This window comes from Myotis yumanensis, unplaced genomic scaffold (genome assembly GCF_028538775.1).
Source record: "Myotis yumanensis isolate MYYU_CA2020_CCGP unplaced genomic scaffold, mMyoYum1.0.hap1 SCAF_4, whole genome shotgun sequence".
NCBI classification, from domain to species: Eukaryota; Metazoa; Chordata; class Mammalia; order Chiroptera; family Vespertilionidae; genus Myotis; species Myotis yumanensis.
In genome coordinates, this window is record NW_027223755.1 from 96,972,183 (window position 1) to 96,991,274 (window position 19,092).

General features: G+C 47.8%; 1 protein-coding gene across 24 annotated transcripts in view; it reads right to left on the reverse strand.

Annotated features, from left to right (window-relative positions):
* Nucleotides 1-19,092, reverse strand: part of RBFOX1 (RNA binding fox-1 homolog 1) — a 2,061,082-nt gene that overhangs the window by 339,804 nt on the left and 1,702,186 nt on the right. For 3 of the 24 annotated variants that reach the window (XM_070413042.1, XM_070413036.1, XM_070413037.1), the window contains exon 1: nucleotides 10,182-10,401. The exons of the other annotated variants lie outside the window; for them this stretch is intronic. In XM_070413042.1, the coding sequence (XP_070269143.1) occupies nucleotides 10,182-10,268 (87 nt within the window). In that variant the 5' untranslated portion in view covers nucleotides 10,269-10,401. Of the gene's footprint in view, nucleotides 1-10,181; nucleotides 10,402-19,092 lie in introns of those variants that run through there. 24 annotated transcript variants of the gene reach the window in all.

A 19,092-nucleotide genomic window follows, 5' to 3' on the forward strand; every position in this document is an offset into this window, starting at 1 on the left:
TCATGCCAAGGTCACAGAGGTCATGGGAGGTGCCCAAGGTCACCCGGGTGGAGGCCGGAGATGAACCCAGTGGTCTGCTCCACAGCCCTACACTCGTCTGTTCACCGGTTTCTTCCTCTCTAAAATGTAACACTCCCATTTTATGTTATGGAACCCACACCCCTACACCTACGCACAGCCAGGTACATAGTAGATGTCTGAACACAAGCAGCTGTTCTTGTTTTTGTTCTCACTAAATGCGAAAAGCCCAGTAGGCATTTTCTTCCAAGAAAATGACGGGAAGATGAATTTATGGGACCGTCTGTTCCGAGGGCAGATCCTTTGTCCCTTTTAAACTGCAACAAAGCCCCTGCATTGCTGGTCACCACCAGTTCCCGAATCCACCTGCTCGTGGGAAAACTGGGATGGCCAGAGAAGCATGCGGTTTCCTGGGCCCTGCTTCCGGCCATGCGGATGTAGATTATCTGGGGGTCAGGGTGGACACCTGCATTGCTAATGATGTTGCCTGCATTCTGCTCAGCAGCAGGACTGCTAAACACCTTGATGCCGGATGTCCTCAAAGCAACTCGGAGAGCTGTGTGTCTCCCCCAGGGCTCCCACAAGCTGCCCTGTGCCAGTCGGCAGTCTTGCAGCTCACACAGCCTCCCTGCCACCGAGCACTGACAGATGGAAGCTATTCTTATTATTTAACATTTATTAAGCTCCCACGGTGTCCCAGGAGCTGCATGGAACAGGGGTGTGGGTGGTCCCAAAACGTCTGTCCCCAGAAGGCTGTGGCCACATGGAGGGGCGGGGATGGGCGTCTCCTTCCCTTGTCAAAGCCCACCCTCCCCCTCCTCCCAAACCGTTCCAGCTTCGGCCCCAGACGTCCTGATGGAGCCTGTGGACAAAGATCCAGGCGAGGATTCAGCATGACTGAGACCTGCTCATCCTCCTTCATGCTTGTCTAGCATCCCCAGCTCCCCAGGCTGTCGATTAGGGAGTGGGAGAAATAGGGGTTCACACCACCCAAGGTCACGTGCTGAGGGTGTCCAACCCATCCCTTCCTCTTCCCCGCCTTCCCTGACAGCACCCCGTTCTGTCCAGCTTCTCTAAACATAGTGTGGTGAGGGCCTGGGGGGTGTGGGGTGGAGGATTCAATGGGAAAAAAGGGGGACATATGAATTACTTGCAACAATAAAGGTAAATTTTAAAATATATATCCAGTGGTTACGAGAATCTTTGTCGAGTGTGGGAACAGAGAGCTGCAAACCTGCCAGCCACCCCCAAACCCGGAGCATCTTCAGATGCAAAGGAAAGGGAAGCAACCCAGAACATCGTGCAAAAACCAGGTCAGCAGCAATGGCCTCCCTTACGGGGTTCCCACAGGGAGCAGGCACTGCTCTTGGTGCTGCGCAGACATCACCCCATCAAATCCTTTTTGGGGGTAAGTATGACTGCCCTCGGTGTCACATTGAGACAGTGGGGACAGTCACACCAATGGAATCTGACAGGTGATGCCCCATATCACATCGGGGCCAGATGCAGGCTCAGATGGCCTTGTCATTGTCATGCTGCCGGCATAACCTCGAGGCTGTGCTGCAAAGCCCTCGTACATGTTCATGTTTGAGCTTTATTCCTGACATAGACTTTGGGAGGCAGAACATACGGGATATCATACCCGTTCTATCGAGAAGGAAGCAGAGGCTCAAGGAGGTCAAGCAACTTCCCCAAAGCACCGAGGGAGGGTCCTGGCCAGATGCAGGTTTCCCTGGTCTAAATCCTTAACGGTGCTGCCTCATGAAACAAGAAGAAATAGCTCTTGGGAGAGTGATTTCTGAGAACGCTGTTCACTGCACAAGCTGGCTGCCTCTCCGGTCCCCACACCCTGTCCACCCTCAGGAGCCCAGGAGGAGTAGAGAGTGGGAGGGAAGGTGACAGCTGAGGAGGCCGCCTTCACGCTCAGCAGTGATGTGAGACTCTATGGCCTTTCTCTGGGCCAGAATGAAGGGCAGGGCAGGGCTGCTCATGGCTTCAGAGACAGGGCTCTTGCTGTGATTCCTCCCTTTCCCCAAACAAAATAGACCGGCTAGTGTGGCTCAGTGGCTGAGCAGTGACCTATGAACCAGGAGGTCACTGCTTGATTCCCAGTCAGGTCACATGCCTGGGTTGTGGGCTTGATCCCCAGTGGGGGTGTGCAGGAGGCAGCTGATCAATGATTCTCTCTCATCATTGATGGTTCCATCTCTCTCTTCCTCTCTCTGAAATCAGTAAAAACATTTTTTAAAAAGTGAAAAAGCACCCTTTGTCCCTCCACAAATGCCAGAAATCCTGCCATTCGGGAAGGATGGAGAACTTGTCTATGGAGGCCATCTTCCTGGGATGGTAGCAAAACCTGCCTGGTTAAGACCTCCTATTGGGCAGGATGAGTGGGGCTGGGGCTCCTGTAGGTTTCTACCTTCAAGCAGTTGTGCTGAACTTCTGACTCTACTGCCGACAGCTGGCTATGAGGACAGAGACGGGGTCTTAGTCATCCAGAGTCTCAGTGCTTAGAAGGGAGCCCAGCATGGGCCCCGTGATAATCAATAACGACTTTGCTGAGTGAATGAATTTCACAGTCCCTCTGCCTCTTCCTTTGACGAGCCCAAAGATTTCAAGTTAGAATCTGGGGGATTGTGGGAAACAACGGTGCTCGCTGCCCAGAGGAAAAGACCTGTGGGGTATTGAGTTCAATGTTCCTGGGCACCTCTTAGGGTCCGGCAGTTAATCAAGCCGCACTGGCTGCCTGTATGCTGTGGGATGCATGTGTGATAGGTCTATCTTTAGACGGGAAAGGAACATAAACAGGGCAGAGTATCTCCAAAATAAATCACCCGGGGAAAGCACTTACCCAATACAACCTTGAAAAGACAGGGAGGGGGCTCTCCTCACCAGCCCAGGCTCAGATTGCTGAACACCAAGGCAGCTACGAGGAGTGTGAAACCCACAAGTCCCTCTAGCCCAGCGAGGCCCATGCCAGGGTATTATAAAAAGCTCACTTGCTGATATAGCACGCCATTAAAATGATCAAAATGACAGATGGCTGCTGCAGAAACACATCCTTTTTATAGGACTGATCTTCATCAGAAGAGCCTGACAGTGTCCCTTTAATCTTTTAATTAAAAGGAACTCATTTCTCTAAAATGGAGTGGACTTTCTTATTTCTGTATTTGTTCACGGAGGAATTGCGAATGGAAGAAGTGATGTGCTTGCATGGTCTGAAAAGCCCATTCTTGCCTCTGTTACAGAATGTCCTTCTCAGAAAGTCTTCACTTCCCTAGATCCTGGTGTTCTCACCTGTAACGGAGTGAAAATTGCCCCCCCCCCCCCCCACCCGACACACACACCCTACTGGGAGACAGGACTGTAATGACTTTAGGTAGGAAGATGCTGAGTAAATTGCCATATCTGTGTCTGATGCACCTGATCGTGAGTAGAGACATGAGATGCACTGGATGACGGTCAATTGCCCGGTGAGTATGACCACTGGCAAAGAGCCATCGGGGTAAGTAAGATCAGAAACCCCTCCCTCTCTCCCATGGGGAGGGTGAGTGTGCAGGGTTTGGGAGAGAAAAACCCACATGTTGGGATGTTTGCAATGGTTTTGGCTATTATTGTTGTTGATAACGAGAACCTTAGTGTTTACCTTCCAGCGCCCTGTCCTGGACTCATTTTCCCTCCACTCACAGCCCATGAAGCTCAGGTAGCACTGATCCCACCTTCCAGGCCTGCTGTGGGCAGTCAGATCAAGGGGATCGGTTTGGGGATGGGCACAGCCCACAAGGTGAGCTTAGGGGCCTACTCTCTGGAATTCTGCAGAAGGAGTTGGGACAGAGGCTTGCTGAGATGGGCTGGGATGTAGACCTGCAATGGTAGGGGGCCATCTGCGCCACCACTTGGGCATGGTATGCTCGCACACGAAGATCCAGTGGGACAGCCACTGCAGGGGCCTGGGAATTCAAGTGGGCCTGAAACCAGACATTTCCTTTTCCTTCTCTACCGATGTAAATTATACTTTGTCATTTGCAGATAAAAGAGCTCAAAATAAGCACTTATTCTGCCCCCCACCTTGAGAATATACAACACAGAATAAATATCATATATGTGTATTATATATATGTATATATCAGGATATAAGATACATGTGGGCACTGAATTTGTGTATATTGCATTCTGCTTCCTCACCCTCTCCTAGTTCACAGCCCCGCATATAGTAGGTGCTTAATAAATAATTGCCGACCAAAGAGATGAATCACGTTTAAAGCTCACGGCCCCTTTGCAAGACAGGTATTCCTGCTTTCACTCTGCCACAGTGCAAACAGCCCTGGAGAGGTTAATTGACAAGCCCAAGGCCACACGCTTAGTACATGCCAGAGCCAATCTATCAACCCGGGCCCGCCTGACTCCAAACTCTCTTCGGAGAATGTGGCACCTCCCTGACTCTTTAATTTAGTCTGCTGTTGACACGGCCTCTGTGGCAGCACAGAAAAGTCACTCAGTGACTAAGACGGAGCTGCCTGGAGGGATAGGGCACCGGCAGCCTTTCCAGCCTCCTTGCGTGCTGAGTCCTTTCCCAACCCGCAGACACCCAGAGCACGCAGATAGCACTGCAGGGCGGCAGTGTCAAAATCTGAAAATGGCTCCACCAGCCACAGAGCTAAACAAGTTTCTTTCTTTTAAGTTTGCCCAGAAATGTATCCAAATGACCAGCAAGTTCCCGATAGGCCCCCCTATCTCTCTGTAGGGGTGGTTACTTCCAGTCTATTGCTGAAACCAGCACTCCGCTAATTCCTGGCGTGGCTACACATGCGTAGGCAGATCTCCCATAACATACATGGCCACATTCAACCAGGCTGAATTCTGCTTCGAAATCCAGAGGGCAGGGTTTGTTTAGACATCGCTGCCTGCCTCAGAGAGCCTTTAATAGACGTTTCTCTGCCACCACCTGGCTCTGTGAACTTGAAGTAGAAAAACAGCCTTCAGGGAGCTTAAGGTCTCAGAGAGAAAGTGGGGGGGGGGGGGGGGGGGGGCGGGGTCAGGACCCAAATCCAGGGAATTCCATGTCCACCTGCTGGGTCTCAGAAGGGTGCTATGTAGCCCGGTCCTACGTGGACCACGCAGAGATTCAGGGCTTAGGCGCTCCATTTCTGACATTCCTCCCAGCCCCTTTGCCCTCTACCGTGTGACTTTTGAGACCTATGTTTAAACAATGCCAACTCCCACAGCGCCAAGGATTGGGGAAGACACTGAAGGTCTATCCAGCCCCATGAATTCACCCGTGCCCTCCGCTCTGCCAGGGAGGGCTTTCTCCTTTGCCCGCCGAGGAATGCCTGAGTTTGCTCTACAGCCTGACTCCAGTACCATCTTTCCCTTTAAAGTCCCTCTCCCACCCCAGCGATGCCCACCTGCTCCCTCTCCTGGGTTTTCCTATGCAGCCCTGTGGGTACACCTGGTCAATGGATGGGAGGCTGAGGGGAGGCTCTGGTCCAATAGAATCGCCCAAAGCTCAGCTCTGTCACTGACATTCTCTGTGATCCTGGGCAAGTTATTTTTCTCTAAGGGTCAGGTGTAGTGTCTCCATATGCAAAGGGGGTGTTATAATGTGGGACTGTGATTCATTATCGGAGACCTTTGGGGTTATATTTTGAAATTCACGTTTTTTTTAAATTTTTATTTTTTCAGAAAGGTATTTCATTGGAAACCCTGATTATGTAACCCCCTCAGCAGGGTCTGGGACAACACCTTGAAATCAAGCACATTACTAGTAATAGTCCTGCAGCAAAATACCTGAATACCCACACATTAATGCTCCTGCAGCAAGATATCTGAATACCACACATTAATACTCCTGCAGCAAGATAGCTAAATACCCACACTAAGAGGGGTAAAGAAAGTCTATAAATGGCAGATATCATTTCAGGTCAATTTTCTTCCTAAATGAGGCTTTGGGCCAAATTCTTTCCAAAAGCCCCTGTTTTTCAGAGCTTTTTGAAAATTAAAAATGCAGGTAAGGGATGGAGAACCAAGAGTATCCAACTTCAGAGTTATTGTGAGAATAACTGAGAGAATATACTAGCAGTAAGCATTTAGCACAGTGCCTGACACGTAGCAAGTATTTGATAATTGTTACTTATCATTACTTCCTGCTACTTAAAAAAAAATCCTCATTCAATGGTATGTTTTTATTAATTTCTACAGAGAGAGGAAAAGAGAGAGAGAGAGAAAAAAACAACCATTAATGTGAGAGAGAAATATCGCTGCCTCCCCTAACCACCTTGACTGGGAATCGAACCTGCAACCCTTTGTTGTATAGGAAGATGTTTCAACCAATAGAGCCACCCAGCCAGCGATTCCTGCAGCTTTTCTTACGTTATCACAGTTCTGTGCTTACCTAGTGCTCTCCTCCCCTGGGCTATGAACCCACAGGCCAGTGACGTGACTGTCACTTCTTTCCCAGAGCCTAGAGCAGTGCTGATTAGGTTATGTGTGCAGGGTATGAAAAGCTACCTGCACAGATGCATGGTTTGGTAGATATGACTCTGTTTCCACTGCCCTCCACCTGGGAAGATGTCTTCTGACTCCTTATTATAGTTCCCGAAGGAGATGGGCATTATGTCACCCAGTATGAAGAATATTCCAGCTGTGTATGGACAAAGGGCTTATCTGTCGAACAGAAATCTAGAGTGAAGGGTACAATCCTGAACTTGCACCCCAGGCCCAACAGTCCCTTAGCCTCAGACACTCACCAGATTAACCAGAGACAATGCCACCGTTTTGATTGTATCGTGTGGCATGACACAGCCATGGTCCATGGCTTGGCAAGTCCTCTCAGTAGCTTCTGGGCTCAAGACTGAATTGACAATGGACTTGTCAGCCCCTCCTTTGTTCTCAGGTCAGAAACTCATTGATCACTCAAGGTACCATGGGCAATTGAGAAGCAAATAGACAGGTTCAGTAGGAACATGCATAGGTTCTTCTTATCCAACGATACCAAGATCGAGGCCTATGCCAAGGGAAGAGGAGCGATGTTTGGACAACACATGTGGTAATCCTGCTCTTTTCCTTTTCCCTTCAGCTTGTTAGCATCCGTGAAGAAGTGCAAACTCGGTTAGCTCAATCCCCCATAGGCATTCTTGAATTCTTTGCACGGCTACAAGGAAAGACTATCCACCTTGCTATGTGTTCAACAAGGTTAGACACTAGATCAGCCATGGGCAAACTATGGCCCGTGGGCCGCATCCGGCCCGTTTGAAATGAATAAAACTAAAAAAAAAAAAAAAGACCGTACCCTTTTATGTAATGATGTTTACTTTGAATTTATATTAGTTCACACAAACACTCCATCCATGCTTTTGTTCCGGCCCTCCGGTCCAGTTTAAGAACCCATTGTGGCCCTGGAGTCAAAAAGTTTGCCCACCCCTGCACTAGATGATGGGTTCAGTGGGTCCACTATGGTAAAGATGCTGGTTTTCCTGGGAGATGGTGGCTGGGGCCAGCGGTAACTATTGACTCTACTCCTAGAACAAAGGAGCCAGGTGAGTACCTCCCTCAGCTCTATCAGGAAACACCTCCATTCACTGTCTTTGCAGAAGAAAGTGGTGCTCCCCTCTCCTAAGCTTCTCACAATATCTGGTCTACTAAATATTTTTTTCTCTAACTTCAAAGACAGAAACAGGGCGATGCTGGTCAGAACTTTACAAGTAGCACCTGGAGGACCCATGAAAAGGAAGTTCTCCTGCCACAGAATCCCTGGCTCTAGAGCAGCGGTTCTCAACCTGTGGGTCGCGGCCCCCTTGGGGGTCGAACCACCCTTTCACAGGGGTCGCCTAAGACCATCGGAAAACACATATATAATTACATATTGTTTTTGTGATTAATCACTATGCTTTAATTATGTTCAATTTGTAACAATGAAATCCGGGGTCACCACAACATGAGGGACTGTATTAAAGGGTCTCGGCATTAGGAAGGTTGGGAACCAGACTCTGATGTAACAACAGTGCCACGTGGCCACTATGGCTCTGTTTACATACCTCTCATCCACGGGGGCTCGCTATCAGTGATGGAGAACACGGTCTGCTTTGGATCATGTTAATGTCTTGCTGAGGATATTATTAAGGATGGGCGGTTCCTTCATTATAGGAGAGCCCTGGCATCTTGAAAAATTGGGAAGAGACCCACAAGGTCAAGGAACTGGTAGGCCAGCTGATACAGTCTGCGGGAATGCTGGGAGGCTGCTGTCGGAGCATCACTGAGAGGTGACTGTGTGTGTGCGAGTGTTAGGACTGTTCTCTCTTGGAGTTGCGCTTCTGCCCCTTGCACGCATTACAGCAATGGGGTGACGTGAGTTTTGTGATGTCCATGGGCAAATGCCACGGGCTCTCTCAGCAAACCAGAAAGGTAACTAGTTACAGAAGGTTTCAGTGGGAAAACAATCTATGATTGGGCTAAGATTTGCAAGTAAAATAACTTGTTTCTTCCAAAAATAGCCAGATACGTTTCTTAAATGCCCTGCGAAGGAGGAAGAAATAGGGTCTCCCCAATTTCTCAGCTGGCCCGTGCATCTTCTCATCTATCACCGGGGTAATACGTCCAGAGTGGCATTTCGTAATGACAGCAACATTCCAGCAAATCGATAGTTATTTAATTCCCAACAAGCTCCCGAGTCCATTAAGCCTGATTACATTCACCCATTGCAGTGGGTGCCGTTATTTTTCCTGCACCGGCACTTAATCTATAACAGGAACTTATGAGAACTTTCAAAAGCAATTTCAGCATCAATCAGCATAGAGTGAAGGGCACCATTTGCTTGTAATTATTTATCAGGCGGGGTGGCAGAGGGTCGGACCAAACTCTAGTGGCCGACCTTCACCCCACTTTTCCAATAGAACAAAGGCCTTCGCATTTGCCACCGAGTCCTACTCCAGACTCCACACAGGCCACGCTGCCCTGCTTGTGCCAGGGAACACGGAACGATTCCCAGGTCGTGAAGGCCCGTTCGTTCTCTAGGCAGTCCATTTATTTCTCACAAGCAACACGGAGCCTCGAATTCAGCAACAGCCATAAATCTGGGATGGCCAAATGTTTTGTTATTACTTAGAATCACCCCTGAACATCTCAAATCACCAAGGTTCTTACAGTTCATAAGCAACATTCAGAAAAGGAGGGGGGGGGGGGGGAGGTTTTTTACCACAATCCTCCCCAGAAATGTTAATTAATAAGCCAGGGTATGCCAAATGTTAACATTTCACAAGGTTGCAGGGAAAAAAGGACATACTAAGTGGATCTAGTTTTTCCTTTCCTGTAGAAACAAGACACAGGCTGTCTCACAAAGGGATACCTGTTCCAAAACAAGCAAACAAAAAACACAACAGCCAAAACCAGCTGGGATTTCCATGACGTTTCGGCTCTATCGCCAGTAGCCGTGAGCTGTCCACAGAGGACTTCAGACACGCACCCAGAATCCAATGTTAGTTTAAAAAGACAAACTGTTGAGAAGGAAGAAAATATCTTACTCAGAGACAATTCTCCCTGCACAGAAATAAGAGCCTAAAACATAAAAGCAACACACATCCCAATCCTCCCCTTTCTTGCCATCATCAAGAAGCAAAGAGCCGATAAGGGTTTCCTAGAAAAATCTCTGAACTTCATAAATGAACCAGCCATTGAGTGTTCCTTTCTGCCTCCGTGCTACCCTTCAACCCAGGGGAGTGGGCAGGGGGGCCTCCTGTGGAAACAGACCCATGAGTTTATGCATATTGCACGCTCGTCCCATTTCTGGGGGAACCCTCTTAACCAGGTGGCCTCGTGCTCAGTTCCTCTGCCTCATGATCTGTTCTGGGAGACCGAGTCCCCCGGAAAGCCGGGAAGGAGAGCAAATCCTTTGCCCCGTGGTCAACCTCCCGAAGCAAAGGCATGAATGTTAAACAGCAGCCAGATCAATACAAGCAAATATAGCTCAACTACACCATTTATTCAGCCATGAGAGATGTCAATAGCCAGATTAGGGTGATCCATCTTTTTGATTTCCCACTGTCTTCTCACTGACTACACGAGGGCTTTTTCCTGTATTAAAAGTGTTTGCTTTCTCAACCATAAAAATTCCAATTATTACTCGGAGCGCGCTGGAGTTAAGTTGCTGGCTGGCAGTGGCCTTGAATTACCTGGATCAGCCCGGGGAAGTAGGGGGCCGCAGGGACGATCATAGGCACTCCGTAGGGATGCAGGAGGACTCCTTGAGAAGGCAACATGCTTCCCGTGAAGGTGTTTTTCCCTCTGAAGCTCAACACATCGATGGGGAGTTAGGGGAAAAAATCTATAAACCCAACTTCTTCCGAACTACAAAGCTGAGAGCCAAATGGCTTCTGGCAGGGGCCAAGCGCTCATCACCGCCGAGAGGGGAAGGGAAGGGAAGAAAATCCGAATCAGCAACTCTCGATGTGAAAGTTTTCTTCCCAGACGACAGCGAAGAGAAACAGCAGCTGCAGGGTTGAAGCTACCAAAATGGAAGGTGCTATTTTGGGAATGGCTCGCCTAACACCACTAACCAAATACTCTTCATTAATTTAGTTCTCGGAGAGACAGAGAGAGACCAAGAGACCGAGAGAAACGGAGTCAGGCTGTGAGAGTTGACCAATTCCTGATGAATTTGGCCCAAAAGACAAGGCGCACCATCTCCCTGGGACTTTCAGAGAGCAAAACACCCGAGAAATGTAAATTGATAGGATTATCAGCTGCCACTTAAAACTCGAGGAGGTTAATGTGTCCCGGCGTCGGTACTGATCAAAAAGAAGCTAAGAAGACAGTCTAGTTTATTATCCTCTCTTCCTCTGGTTTTAATTTTAAAGAGGCAATTTGTGCAAATAATATAATACTACTAGCTAATATTTGCAGTCTGCGCTGTGCACAGAGAACGAGCTTAATTATTTACATGTGTTATGTAATTTCATTCTCACCACTCCCTGGAGTGGGTACTGTTATCGGGTCCAGGTAACAAGCAGGAACTAGGCTCACGCTAGTTGAATTGTTTGCTCATGGCCATGCACTCGGAAGAGGCAGGGCCGGGTTACAAACACACTTTCTGACCAGGACACTACATTCATCACAGCATTTCGTTCTGTGTGTGTGCATGTGTGTGTATTTTAAAAAATATTCTTTGTCTTTGAGCTTTCAATTGTTATATATTTACGTGCACTATATTATTAAGGGATGTCTCCTTGGTCCCGGAGTTTAAAGGCATAGTGAATGTGAACTAAAACTATGGATGAGAAATATATTTGAGCCAATATTTGAAATCTTTCCAGCGTGTGATAATGCCCAATGATGGTTTAGGATACCTTCCATGATAGTAGATAAATTCCTATGGGTTTACATGAATTGGAATTGTACTGATTTGAAGGCCTCACATATGGGCTATGTGATCTCTAACAATTTACTTAGTGTCTCTGAACCTCAGTTTCTTCATTTGGAAAATGAAGACCCTACCTCAAAGGCTTGTGTGACATACAAAGTCCTTGGCACCTACACATGCATGATAAGACAGGCCCTTAGCCATTCTTATCATGGGTTTCCTGTTCTCCTGATGATCGCTCTAGTCCTATCTGTAGCTTCAGAATGAAGGCACAGATAACATTCAAAGAGTCACTCTTGTAACCTTCATACCAGGAAAGCATGGGGGTGTGTTTTGAGTTCCACAGTTTTGAGAACAATGATGTGAAACTGACAAAGTGAGTCCACTCAGCTTCCGATCAAGGCCCAGGGCTCTCTGAAAATCACCTTCAAACCAAACACCTGCCTGCCATACTCCACCTCCAGCTCGAGGCAGGATACAAGATATAGATTTTTGTCCAAACTGGAAGCGCTTCAGACACCGCAAAACACATTCAACTATTGGCTTTTTCTAAATCCAAATGCCAATTCCTCCACTTTTAGATAGCCAAGGTGTTTTTACACTACACTAATTTTAGTTGCTTGATGTAGCTGCATAGTTACATTTTTAGATAACGGCAGTGGACAGCGTTTGGCAGAGAATTCAATTATTTAAGGCTGCATTTTGGCCATCGTGACACGGTTTCTCTGTAACGGATTCTCATGCAGCCAAGTGGCCACGTAGTTGCAACATGGAAAGCTCAGTTAACAGCTGCAGGCTGACCCCTCTTACCTAACAGCCTGATACTGTTGCTAACTTTAGCTTTGGACTCTGACTTTCAACACTGCTCTTCTGAGAAGTTGCAGGTTAGGACAGCAGCGTGCCACCCACAGCGTCCCAGAAGGGGAGAGCTCTTGCTTCTTTGCCTAAGGCCTGGGTCAGCTTGAGTGATGTCTCTTCAATGTGATAAAGTGGGAAGACCATTGGACCAAGAGGTAGGAAATGTAATTCAGTCAGAAGGCCAGAAATGTACACATCCGGACTCTTAGTTTCCTGAACAAAGAACAGAGTAACAATATCCACTTGCTCTTCACCAAGAGTGGGCCGATGAGCAAAATTGTGGGGATATTTTGGAAACTGTAAAGTTTCACAAGTACAAAGGATCGTTATATATATATATATATATATATACACACACACATATATGTATATATAGATAGATATACATAACTTTATATATCTATACATATCTATATATCTATATATTTATATCTCTCTCTATATATCTATACTAGAGGCCTGGTGCATGAAAATTCTGCACTGGGGGGGGGGGCCCTCAGCCTGGCCTGCACCCTTTCGCAGTCTGGAACCCTTTGGTGAATGACCAACTGATGGCTTCAGCCCACTTTCTGGGGGATGGGGCCTAAGCTGGCAGTCAAGCATCCCTCTGGCAGCCTGGGAGCTCTCCGGGGATATCCGACTAATGGCTTAGGCCCACTCTTCCAGAGGGAGTGGGCCTAAGCCATTAGTTGGACATCCTTAGCGCTGCCACAGAGACGGGAAAGGCTCCTGCCACTGCCACTATGCTGGCCAGCCATGAGCTGGCTTCTGGCTGAGCGGCACTCCCCCTATGGAAGCCAACTGATCACCAGGGGGCAGCTCTTTCATTGAGCATCTGCCCCCTGGTGGTCAGTGAGTGTCACAGCAACTGGTCATTCTGCCCTTAGGGTCAATTTGCATATTACCCTTTTATTATATAGGAGATTATATATATATATTATTAAAGAATCTGATTTTTGCAGTCAGAAATGTGAAACATTTTAAATATGGGACATATAGATATATAACTAGAGAGAAATGAGAAATACCCACGGGACATACAGATATATAGTAGATTTATATATTCTTTGCAGAGAATATGTTCTTTTTACTTTGTTGGAACTCCATAATATGCAAATATTTTGCTATTCCTGCCTAATGATTGTCCTTTTTCTCCCTCTGAAAATAAAAGCTATTTGTTTTGGGACCCTTTTCACTTTTACGGCCAGGAAGCTTAGAGCCCAATAAGAGGTTCCACTCTGTCCATCTTGTCAGCCTTACTGACTGCATATCTGTCTTCTTATCTTCCTGTCCTCACCACCTCTGGTCCCCACTAATGGGCAAGTGCCACGCTCTCTGCATCCCTGCTCCCTGGTGAAGTGGCTGGGGCACGTGGACATGGTAAGAGGTTGGCCACTCAATGCCCAGTGTGCAGTATTAAGTTCCTGGCATATTGCAGGAACTTAAAAAAAGTAGGATAAAAAAAAATAAGGTAAACAACAGAGACCATAGTTCTGGTAACAGCTAGGCAACTGACGCGAGCCTCCAAAAAGGACTGATTTCAATCTAAGGGCCATGTGTTAACATTACTGGCCATAACCAACAGAATGGCCAGCCTTTGCCAGCAAATGGGAAATGGGCAGATGCTAAAGATTTCAGGTGCTGTGGACTTGATTCTCTGTGCTGCACCGCCCCCAAACTCTGTCATTGTTGCATGAAGGTAGCCACAGACTATACATAAGCGAACACTTCAATCTGAATTTCCCATCATTTCGACGGGTCATGAAATAGTCTTTTGGGTTTTTTTTTTGTCAACCATTTAAAAGTACAGAAGCCATTGTTAGCTTGTGGGTCATTCAACAACAGGCAACAGGCCCGGTGTGGCTCACAGGCCGTGGCCCGCTGACCCCTGATTTAGAGCATTCTATTCTATCCAGCCCGCGCAGGTCAGACCTGAACACAATGGCAAATAGCACACTTTCTGTTCTCTTCTCCTTCTTCACCTGCTTCTGGTCTTTGCGGTCACTTTCTCGGTGCCGGTCTGTCAATCTTCCCTGTGTTAGGGATTTTCATCAAGAGATTTTCTTTTCTTAGCCAGTCTTTGAGAGTTCAATCTCATCCCTTCTCCCACTTCCATCTTTCTCACCTTCCTGGATGGCACTGCCTTCTGAGTTATTAGCTTCTCTTTTCCTTTCCTCGATGAAAGGTGCCATCCATTCTCGTCCACCCAATGTCTACAATGGTGACCAGACAGATGAAGTTTCCCAAAACGGTTCCTGAGAGAATGGCTGAATGGATGAGTGCTTTGGAAAAGTGTGGGGAAAGCCAAGAGGCCGCAGGGTCGCCTGGTGATTAAGAGATTCCTGCCGGAGACCTGGGTGCATCTCGGCAAAGTAGAAAAAGCAGGCGTTTCATAATCGGGGCAGCTGGGTTGGGATCTTGGCTCTGTCATCATTTCATGCAGTTGAACTCAGATGAGATATGCAGCCAGGAGCCCTTGTCTTCTTGGGGGAAACACGGGACAATGCCTGTACCTTCTTCCAGGTATGCTGCCACCACGAGATGACAGGATGAATATGGCTGTTCCTGGTACTTGGAACACAACGTGCTAGTTTATTTTTACTTCTCTCTTCACGTTTTTAAATTGTTTCCTGATCATTCCTGTCCTGATATTGGATCTGTCCCCTAAATGCCCCCACCAACAGCCAGCACTGGTGTCCCTGTCAGAGTCCTGTCTTTCGGTTCCCCTCACACAACTGCTTGCATGAACATCCCATCCCTCAACCAGCAGCACAAGCTGGGCCCTCCAAGCAGCCCGCCTGCCTTCCCCAGTGCTCCTGACTGCCCATCTAAGCCCCTGACAGGCCAGCGGGGATTTGTACCAGGACGGGGAAAAGATCTGCCTGGCAATCGCAGCCAGGTTCGTCCCCATTTTATCTCCTGCACCTCCTCCTGGACCGGGAGTAGAACAGATGCTTAGCAAGTACTTGAGAATCACCTGTGGTATCCACGGCAGAGGTGGAGGTTCAGGCAGGTTAACTGACACGTCCGAGGTTAAACGGAAAAATGTGTGCTTTGTCAGTTACCAAGAGCCTCCTACTTGCCCCAGTCTCTGCTACATCGTGATGAATGGCCCCTCCAGAGCAACAGCTCGAACCGAAATGCATAAACTCCACTCACCCGCAGACATGTATTCTGACCTACCTCAACACAGGTGCGAACACAGCATGGACCTCAGAGGGAAATTCCCGGAGGTGCTAAGTCATGCGCACGTGAGTTCGCAGAAGGGCATCCAGTCGATCCTGAGGGAGGCAGGATCTTCCACAGGACAAGTTTCCATAGATTGTAGGTGTGATGCCGTGGGCCACTGACCAGCTGCTTCACAAATTACAGCCACCTCCTGTGTCCTCGGTGGAGGACCAATCCAGCCAGCCAAGCCACATCCCGGGAAGAGAAGCCATGTCCCCAACGTCTTACAGACTGGTTCAGTTACTATGTGTTCATGAGTAGATGTATGTAAAGCTCTTGGGAGAATATTCAGTACCTAGTAAGCTTTAGTTCGCACCGTGACATTATTCACCAACCCCTGTTCCCTCCTTGCGAAAGCACCATAGCACTGTAGGTAAGAGCTCACAATAAGCCACATCGTTCATATGAAAACCCCAACTGTGTGTTCTTGTGCACAATACTTAACCTCTCTGTGCCTCAAATTGAACATTTGTAAAATAACAATATTCTCAGGAACCAGTTCTCATGGTCTAGAGCAGTGGTTCTCAACCTTCTGGCCCTTTAAATACAGTTCCTCATGTTGTGACCCAACCATAAAATTATTTTCGTGGCTACTTCATAACTGTAATGTTGCTACTGTTATGAATTGTAATGTAAATATCTGATATGCAGGATGGTTTTAGGCGACCCCTGTGAAAGAGCCATTCGACGGCCAAAGGGGTCGCGACCCACAGGTTGAGAAACACTGGTCTATAGATTTGGATAAGAGTACTATGCAGACCTGTTTAGCCTGGGGCCTGGCTCATAGCAGACTTGATCAAGGGGTAATGGTGGTGGTTGTCGGGACAACAGCATCAGCGGCTGCTGCTCTGAAGGATGGAACCAGCTCAAATCAGACCCCGCCCAAACCAGGAGTGTCCACACTCTTCCTCCCTTCCACAGCCAGGGGGTTAAGTAAGGTCGCCCTTACTAATGCGGCCTATGCTGTGCCTTCTCATATAAGACATGCTTCCTTCTCCCGTATTCTAAATAAAAAACCAAGACACTGCATGAGGTTAAGCAGGACGCGTGAGTGGCTTCCGTATATGAAAGATACAGTTTTAAAACTTAAATATGAGAATTTCAAATTCAAATGAAGACTTTATGGGGGATGATGGAGACAGTAATTCAGGGGCCCGGGGCCACCCTACTCAGTAGTATTGTCCCACCTCCAAGAACGATGATGAAGATGCACAAAGAAAATTCCAGTCGGTCTGGTAAGTGAGGAGGCTGCTGATTACCCTTAGCAACTTGAACCCCAGGGGTCGAGGCCGCTGTCTGCTGCTCTGGGTTCATTAAGCGCATCTTGACCTGGTTCTCCTCTGGAAGCCAGACTGGCTGGCTGAATGAGCAAATCTAAGAATATCAGCCCCGCACATCATCTCTGCTGAGATCAACAGTGTTTCGGGAACTGACCCCTGACCTGTCTGGGATGAACGGCAACTGGGTTGGAGAATTGGTTGACCTTGCTGGAGACGAACAAATCCTCCCTGGGGTCTCCCGGAATGGGGGAGGAAGGACCAGCTGCTCCCCTCCATGTTGCTATGTGCCCTCCCTACTGTCTCTGCCTTTTGTGCTGCAGGTCCCTGCAGGAGCTGGACACACAGAGACCATGCCAGATAGCACAGCCTCCAGGACTCGTAACTGGGCCTTCCTGCCCAAACGCCAGGCACATCCACTCCCTGTGAACTTGCCCAACTACCTGAGCACTACACACACCCTTTTCCCCTTAGAGACTAAGTACCTAGACAGGCATCTCCCAAAGCATGGTCTGCACAGTAGGAGCTGCATGAGATGCTGCATGGTAAAAAGAATCCCGTGGCCAAAGAAGTGGGAGAAATTCAGCAAGTTCTCTCTCCCTCTTGGGGATTCATGGCATCTACTAGCAAAGGAAAGCCCTTGAGAAGTCTTGTAAGGAACAAAAAAATAGAAATCTGATTGACTTTTTTTGACCCAGACATTCCCAGACTTATTTGATGGCCAATTGGCCCTCCATCCATCCATCCATCCATTCATCTGTCATCTATCCATCTTGCTATTGATTTGAATATCTGGCCATTGAGAATTAATTGTGTTAACCCCATGCAAAGTTCTCTACCCATTCTCCTAGTTCCTATTTTCCTACTTTTTATCCTCATCAGAATCTTCACGGACATTATCAATCATCATCGTCATCGGCATCAGAGTGGCCACCATTTATTTATTCAAAGCTTAACTTTGCTCTAATTTCATCATACGTGTTATCCCGGTTTATCCTCTCTACATCCCTACAAAGTAGATTCTGTTAAAATCATTGCACTATGGACAGGAACACTGAAAGGTGAAGCAAACTGGCAAGAAACATAGATGGCGAATGACAAAGCTATGTCTTGAGTGAGAGCTGCAGAGCCCTGGTTGTTAACTACTATGTGACAATCATGAATGCACTCTGAGAAATACTCGCCTGGGCAAGATTCAAGCTCAGGAGTCTCCTCAGCTCCTTTACCCCCAACCCCTCACTCAGTCTTAACCGTTAGAGGCAAAGGAAGATAAAAAAGCAAAGCCAGTAGAAACAACTAGATAAGACTTCAAAGCCTGGGGAAGGGCTGGCTTTCACCACCCCACTGCAACTTCAGGAAGCGGGGAGCACAGGCACATGGACATGGGCTGGTCACAGGGGAACACCAGCAAAGAGTAACCATAGGATGCAAAAAGGGGAGAGGGGCGATCCAGAGAAAGGGGTGCTAAAGTGACTGTCCCGTGACCTTTCTGTGTGATTCTGCAGCACCATCTGGCCTCGGGGGCTGTGTCCTGGGTCATTTCTCACACCAAGGCCTCTTTGGGAGGGGAGCTGCTGATTCTTAACTCTTGCCTTTTTAAAAAATATATATGTTTTATTGATTTTTTACAGAAAGGAAGGGAGAGGAATAGAGAGTTAGAAACATCAATGAGAGAGAAACATCGATCAGCTGCCTCCTACACACCCCCTACTGGGGATGTGCCTGCAACCAAGGTACATGCCCTTGACTAAAATTGAACCTGGGACCCTTCAGTCCACAGGCCAACGCTCTATCCACTGAGCCAAACCAGTTAGGGCTTAACTCTTGCCTTTGATGGATGGAGCACTCTGAGAATTTTGCCCTCATCCCAGAAAACTGCACATAACTCACACCTTTTGCAAATCATTGCATGGAGTTGGGGGACCTTCTGAAATTCACCTGTGGACCTTTGAGGGGCCTCTGAGTCTCTGTCAGGTTTTGAAGTATGTGGTCCATGTGTGCTGTGTTTTCTAGAAAGGAGAGGCATGGCCAGAGTCAGCATTCTTGGAGTCAGGCCACATTAACAGTGCAGATGGGGTTCCTGTGTGGACTCAGGTTGACATGCTGATCTCCACTACAACTTTTGAGAATGTGTAGCTGCCACTGAAAAGTTCTCTTGCCAAAGCTTGACAGGGGTTTCCAAGAAGACAATCTGGGGAGGTTCTAAGACATTCCATATCGTCAAACCAAGTCAGACTCAAAGAAATCCCAACACTCATCCTTAGCTCTGTTGTCTAACAGAGAGCAACTCTCCTAAGACAGCTTTCACCTCCAACTTCAGGCCAGACAGCAGACACCATCAAACCAAGGAGTGGGTGCTGG